Source organism: Neovison vison, chromosome 1 (assembly GCF_020171115.1).
Source record: "Neovison vison isolate M4711 chromosome 1, ASM_NN_V1, whole genome shotgun sequence".
Taxonomy (NCBI): Eukaryota; Metazoa; Chordata; class Mammalia; order Carnivora; family Mustelidae; genus Neogale; species Neogale vison.
Window position 1 is genome coordinate 71,084,720 of NC_058091.1, and position 7,645 is coordinate 71,092,364.

Below are 7,645 nucleotides of genomic sequence, written 5' to 3' on the forward strand. Positions count from 1 at the left end.
TAAAAAATAATGCATTTTAAAAAATGAACAACACTTTCTTTTTTTTTTCTTTTCCAGTTATGTTGGAATTCCCCTTGACATCACATTGGTGGGCTGCTTTAGGTATATACACATGATATCCAAATATATTATACACGGATGTGTATATATATTATGTTCAGCATAAAATTTATACGTAAAGTGGGAGCATCAAAATATTTTTATGTGAGTCAGGTAATTGGACTAGAAGACTGCTCAAATAAATAAAAATAAAATAAAATAAAATATATTTTAATTCTACAATTATAGGGAATAAAACACAATATATATTTGTGACCTATTCTTTTGGTTCTCTTTCAACATGAATAATCTTACTATTTTTATCGTAGCACTATTTAATTTCATTTACTTTTTTCTCCCCACAAGTGGAACAACTGAATTCATCAATTATACATCTAGTAACAAAACTAACCAAGTTGAGGTGGACTTTTCTAAAGCTTTTTCTTTAGCTTAAGCTAGGTATTGACCACAGATATTTTTACATTTCCCCTTTTCAGTAAATTTAGCAATAGTTTTTATTTAAGTATTGTCAAGCTTAATGATGAGAAATGGAAAGGCAACATTTCACCACATTGTTTTCCTGAAAGTTAAGTTATCTGTTTAATAGGTCAGTATTATTTATATTACTCATTAGCTCCCTTCACTACAGGTTAGTGTTCTACTTACCTTACATATACATAAGTCTTAGTGTGTACTCTTCCCTAATATTGTTTGGTTCATACAGGAAACACATGTAGAATGTACTATTTTATTTTGCATGATGCTTTCAAAAATGCACATTTTTAATGAATCAGAAAGAAGATACCTGAAAGACAGGTTACCAGTATAAGTAGAAATGAAAACAACTTATCCCTTGGATTTTCCTCACAATACCCCAAAATTTACTAAGCCCTAGGCAATTCAGTTACCTAGCACATGCCACCTTGATGACAAGGAGAGTTGGTGTTGGCATACTGGAGTGGCCACTACAATTTGCTAAAATAGTTTGGTCACTATTTCGGCTTTAAGAACTAGGGTTAGATTACACAAAAAAGGGGTTGCCAAATGATGTTTGAGGTAAACTTCTTTGATTTTCTTTGAGTCAAAAAATTTAGATACAAAATAATAGTGACTAAACATATTGGAAATTTTATCTCCTGGTTTCACACTGGATGTACACGTTTGTGTGAGGAAATTGTGCAATCTTGCCAAGCCTCTGATCCACTAGGGGCTCTTACCTCAGGGACCTTTACCTTTCATGGGAGTTACACTGTTACTGCCACACAAGGAATAACAGATTTATGAAAGCCCTGTTAGGCTGGATTAATATTTTAAAAAAAGAAGAATCATTGGGTCAATGAAGTCAGAGCTAAAGGTGTTCTCATACAACCAAACAGCCCAGGTAGGTAGACTTCTGTATTCAAAATCTTTTCTACACTAAAAAATATTTTCCAAGTTAGAGGAGAGCATATCTTCCTTTTATAATTAGAGAGAAAATACTTTATGAAATATTTTTAAATACAACAACACAAACAAATGGCAGGTCTGAAGAGCTAAAAGAATTGAGAATTGTAAAACTGTTGGCATGTGCTTTGACTCCATTGCCTTTGAATTTCTGAGTTTTAAGAGCTCCTTACTATTAATTTGACAGAACCACGCATCTATTCCCTGAAGGAAGTTTTGAATTTCGACAATTTATCAGCACAGAATATATACCTACTGTCTCTTAGCTGAATCTATAAACTACCCTCTTTCAAATGCTGTGTCAGTTTCAGGAACATTATTTTAGTCATGACAATTGTTCTTATTCATAATCTCACCAATGAATTATTCATTATTGGTAGTTAACCAAAACTCCCCTTTCATTACTTGCAGGATCCGGCTTAATTTCAATGATATGTGGAGGCCAGGCTTTTGCATACTGTTTGTTCAAAGACAGCTTTATCTATCCAGATCTGGATGAGTTTTAACAGAACAGCTGAATTAATTTGCCTCAAAATTTCTATATTATTATATACATTGTGTTGGAGTTAAATTGTATTTTTTGTTCACACCTATATTCAAGATTGAATTTATTCTAGATCCTTGATAACTATAAAAAGAAAAAGAGATGTTAATGGAGAGCAGAAGAATCCGAGTAAGGGATTCATAAGCCAAATGTTGTCAATTCATAAAAGGCAGTGTTTACCAAAGTGCTCTCCATAGAACACTAGTTCTGTAGTATGTTAATAGTACCACGCAAGGTGATACTAGAAAGTTGCTTGTTTAAGTATATTGTGGATTCCTGGGTTTACGTAAAACAGACATTTATTTTGGGACCTCTCAAAATCTTTAACATACTATTATGAACAGGGCATCTCAAAGCTGTGCACCATTTCTCAGATGTATTTGACCCAGGGACACACTTAGAAAATGCTGATGTATCCTGTGGAAGGTATAACATAGAAGAGAATGGAGTTAAAACGATTACAAATCTCTATAAGCAGAATTAGATTCTATTACTGTCGCACAGTCTTTGTTTCTCTGGTAGCACATTGCTTGCAAAATTATTACCTTTTAAAAAATATTCGTGTCTATTTCTTTCCTCAGATTGTGTTCTTATGACAAAGTGCTTCTCAGAATTTAGTATGCATTTGAATCACCTGGAAATCTTGTTACTATGCAGATTTTGGTTTAGAAGGGCTGGGATGGAGCCGAAAATTCTGTATATCTTTTTTTCTTTTTTTAAGATTTATTTATTTATTTTAGAAAGACAGAGAGAAAGAGAGAGAGAGTGGGAGAGCTTATAGAGGGAGAGACAGAGGAAAAGGGAGAAAATCCTCAAGCTGAGCATGGAGCCCAGTGCAGGGCTGGATCCCAGGATCCTGAGATCATGACCTGAGCCAAAATGAAGAGCTGGGCACTTAACTGAGTGAGCCACCAAGGTGCCCCTAAAATTCTGTATATCTAATAATTCCTGGAAAATGCCTGTGCTGTTGGTCCATGGACCACAGTTGAAGTAAAAGGTCTAAGTGGTTGGACCAGATATTTTTTAAGGTTATATAGCTCTGTATTGCCAGTCCTATGTTTATTCAATAAATGTTTGTTGAATTAGATTAAAACTGAGGCGAATTACACTTACTTAATTGTTTTAAATATTTACCACTTTTAAATGTAGTTAAAATACCTTTTGATATAGAAGAAGTGCATACCATGTTTACAACTAAAATATAAATATAGGAAAAAGGATAGGAAAATAACATACACCACTTCCCCTCCATCCATATATTTCCACATACTAACATTTTAGGAAACAATTAAAAACTAAATTAAACCAGCTCTGGAATTTTTTCCTAGATGACTCTTTTTACTCTAAAATCTATTTCTCTTGGGTTGCCTAACTGGTTCATTTGGAGAGAATGTGACTCTTGATCTTGGGGTTGTGGTTGTGAGCTCCACGTTGGGTGTAGGATTACCTAAAAATAAAATCTTTTAAAAAAAGATCTATGTCTTCCATAAAGATTTGCATCCAACCAATAAAAAATGTCAAGCTAATTATTTATATTCCAGACAACGTTCCAAAAACAACTTTGTGTTGATCAGTTACTGGTTAGATAATTCAAACTTCTCATGCATATGTAAATATGAATATAATGATACTTCCTTCCTTGTTTCTTTCTCATATTTACTTATTTCCACAAACTTTTGTCTTCCATCCATTATTCTCAATCTTCCCATTATTCTCTTCCAAAATATTTAGTCATAGAAGTAACAAAATATGTAGCTCATCTAAATCAAACCATTATAAATTCCTATTATTAATAGAGACTTTCATCTTTAAAGGAAGGCAGCATAGGATAGCTATGAACAGGTCAGCATTATGATCTTTGATTCTTCAATTAAAACCCCACCAACAGCATGCAGAAGAGTATCTTGTTATATATATAACAAAACTCAGTCCTGCTCTATGAAAAATACAAATATCAAACAGTGAATCACTGATTAGAAAGTCTGACCCTATAGAAATTCACACATGGAAGAAATTTGCGGAAACATTAAAACTGCCTAAGTAAATTTGGTAATTAAAAAAAGATTTGGTTGATTAAGTACTTTTTAATATATTGAGAATTAAGTTACACTAGTAAATTAGAATAACAATCTCTCCAGACTCCGAAGACCATAATATCTTGTCATTCTGTAGTGTAGCTTAATTAGCATGTTTATTTCTAGGATTAGGAATCCATCTGCTCAGGTAATTACTATTGTGTGAATCCTTCTCTTTATTTTTTTTCCTCCTGATCACAAGAATAATCTGTGGTTTTCTTCTCTTACTCATTAAAATGATTATCATTATCTATTTGATGACACAACTTGACACACAAAAATTAAAAATATAATTAGAGTACATATTTTAGCTTAAATATATTGTATATCAGACACAGCAACTAAATATCCACTTTAGCTTTTCTTGCTTTGAACTGTATATTAATTCAAAGACCAAGAGTCATGCCCACATAACATACTTTTCCAGTGTCCCTCACAGAATCATAAGAAGGTGAAATCCTACCCAGAAATTACTTAAATATTTTTTAAAAGGTAATACTTTTATGTCATGCATAACCTTTCCATAAACATCCTTTACAGTTATTACACCACTGTGGTATAATGTAAATCAGTTTGCATATTCTTTTAATAATGTTTTACTTTAAAGAATTATTTCCCAAATGAATGAACAATATATTTACCTTTGCTGATAAAGATCTCAAAATTTACATAAACAAGGACTATTTTCATAGTTCTAGTGTAAAGATTACTCTGATCTACAATTTAATGGGCTTTGTTAAGCCAATGTACCCTAGCACCTGAATTGATAATTTCAAAAGCTGTTTGCTATCACTCTAAATCTATAGGGACTAATATAACACAATAAAAAAATAAATAAATCTATGAGGATTATTCTACAGAAATGCAAATGGGGCACCTGCGTGGCTCAGCTGGTTAAGCATCTGACTCTTGATTTAAGCTCAGGTCATGAGTTCAGGGTCATGATCTCAGGGTCAGGGTTTCAAGGTCATGAGATTGAGCTCCATGTCAGGCTCTGCACTGGCCATGGAGCCTGCTTAAGATTCTTTCTCTCCCTCTGCCCTTCCCCTCCTCTCTCCCTCATCATAAGTAAATAAGTAAGTAAATAAATAAATAAATTCATTTATTTAAAGAAATACAAACATATATACTATGAAATAGAGAATTTTATCACAAACATCTTAAGGAAAAACAAAGGCATTTCCTAAAGTTGTTGCTCCGTAAACCTTGGAAACCTGAATTGCTAGGTAAATAAATCTGTAACAAGAGCATCATAAATATGGTTGTGGTAAAATCTCAGAAAAGGGAGGAAAGTTTGGTTCGTATGAAGATAATGTAATTCTTCTACGGAAATTTTCTACTACATAAAAAAGGCTTCATAAAAGATGTAAAAATGTGAGAATGTTTCACATTTTAAATAGAGGACAATAAAGTTACAAATTTTCCAAGTATTATGGTTTACTTATCTTAGTGATTTCTTTTAGATTTTCTTTTATCCTATCTAAATATTCTGGTACTTAGTAACAAGAGGACCAAAGCATCCTTAAAAACACAGTTAATTACGAACTTGTGTCTCCTCTTGATGAAGAAAATTCACCCTCTTCCATATGACCAATAATTCAAACAGGAAGGAATTAAAAATATTACTCCAATAATTACCTTAAATTAAACCTGCACAAAGTATCAGTTTGTTAATCTAGCTGGTATCATAGTTATTTAAAACTGAGCTCATTATCTCTTATTATTCCTGTATATCTCTTATGTATTAGCACTCTTATAAATTATCATTGTAGTATATTATTTATTGTGAAAAATAGGAAAATATAAAAGGTTGAAGGAAGAAAATAAAGATAATTCATAATCTCAATTCAGAATTTGGTGTGTGTGTGTGTATGTGTGTGTAATATAGGTGAATAAAAACTTATATAGCCATTTATTTTTTTAAATTTTATTTATTTGAGTTAGAGAGAGAACATGAGTGGGGTGGGGGGAGAGAAGGAGAGGGAGAAGCAGACCCCCTGCCAAGAAGGGAGCCCAACACAGGGCTAGATCCAAAGACCCAGGGATCCTGAGCTGAGCTGAAGGCGGTCGCTTAACTGACTGAGCCACCCAAGTGCCCCAACAGCCATTTCTTTATTATCAATGCTTAAGTTTTTTTTTTTTTTTTGATGCTTAAGTTCTATATAATTCTCTCTCACATTGAGTAAATAGGTAGACCTTCACTTGCATTCATAGTATTTTGTTAAATTGGGTCACTAGAAGTGAAATTATTAGGTCATATAGGATAAATGTCTTTGAATTACTGAAAAATATCTCCAAATTGCCTTTCAGAAAGTCTGAACTTATTTATTCTCCCACCAAAAGCCCTATTTTACTAACTCCTCCAACTAACTCTTCCGACACAAAAATAGTCATTTTTATACTTTTAAATTTTTTTTTTAAGATTTTTTTATTTTATTTATTTGAGAGAGAGAGACAGTGAGAGAGAGCATGAACGAGGAGAAGGTCAGAGGGAGAAGCAGACTCCCCATGGAGCTGGGAGCCCGATGTGGGACTCGATCCCGGGACTCCAGGATCACGCCCTGAGCCGGAGGCAGTCGTTTAACCAACTGCGCCACCCAGGCGTCCCCATTTTTATACTTTTAATATGTATCTATTTTCCTCTACTCCTACGCAGTCCGTATTTGACTATAGTCCCAATTTTGCTGTACTCCTCCAATTCCAAAGTTTTCATTTTTACACTATTTAGTATATGCCTATTAAAATGATATTTTTACAGTGCATATCAATGCCTCAGTTATTACAACAAAATTATTTCTATCATTGAGATCTAAATTAAGATAATCAGTAAACCAATTCCAATTTAGAGGAATTTCATTTCATCCTACTTTTGGAGTAGCCTTTAACAACCAATATAGATCAAATGTCTGCTGGGTACAGGACACCAGTTACACAGCTATCTCTCCTTTCCTCTAACCAGACCACAAATATTTTGCTAGGTCTTGGGATTGTCATGCTTGGCACTAGAAGGGATCAAATGAAGTACAGGTAAAGCAACATACTTAGCACTTGTTATGTTTTTAACTGTTGTTGAGTAGATGACAGCCCAAAGAAGAGGAGATTTAAGCTGTTTGATGGCAGGGATATGGCTGGTTCAATGTCCTATAGCCAGCAACTAGAATAGGGTTGGGGACGTATCAGACATATCATGTGCACATAAATATTTGTTAAATGAGAAGGAAAAAACAAGTTCATTTCAAATTAGTTGCATGTTGGAAGACTTTGGGAACGTGTCCAACACTTGCACACCTGTGGTGGGATTGATCGATGTACTGATCCAGCCAAAGTCTTTAGTGTCAAAAGGAAAAGACGTCCACAGATTGCCCTTGGAGAAAGAGGATACCCAGTAGCAAGAGAATAAAATGTTTAAGCTGAACATAATTGGACACATTACACCCTCACCAGACTCATGTTAGAGCAGACTCAGAAAAACATTTTCAACTCCCAAGGTATTGGTGAGTAATGTGTATTTTATACGAGATTTTGGGAGGAGGTGGAGAAGAGG

The 7,645-nt window shown here is 33.7% G+C and overlaps 1 protein-coding gene across 1 annotated transcript in view; it reads left to right on the forward strand.

The window, feature by feature from the left end:
- Positions 1–116, forward strand: part of TMEM244 (transmembrane protein 244) — a 45,755-nt gene extending 45,639 nt beyond the window's left edge. The window contains 1 exon segment of the mRNA XM_044237734.1: positions 58–116. Coding sequence (XP_044093669.1) covers positions 58–116 — 59 coding nt within the window.
- Positions 117–7,645: the final 7,529 nt, after the last annotated feature.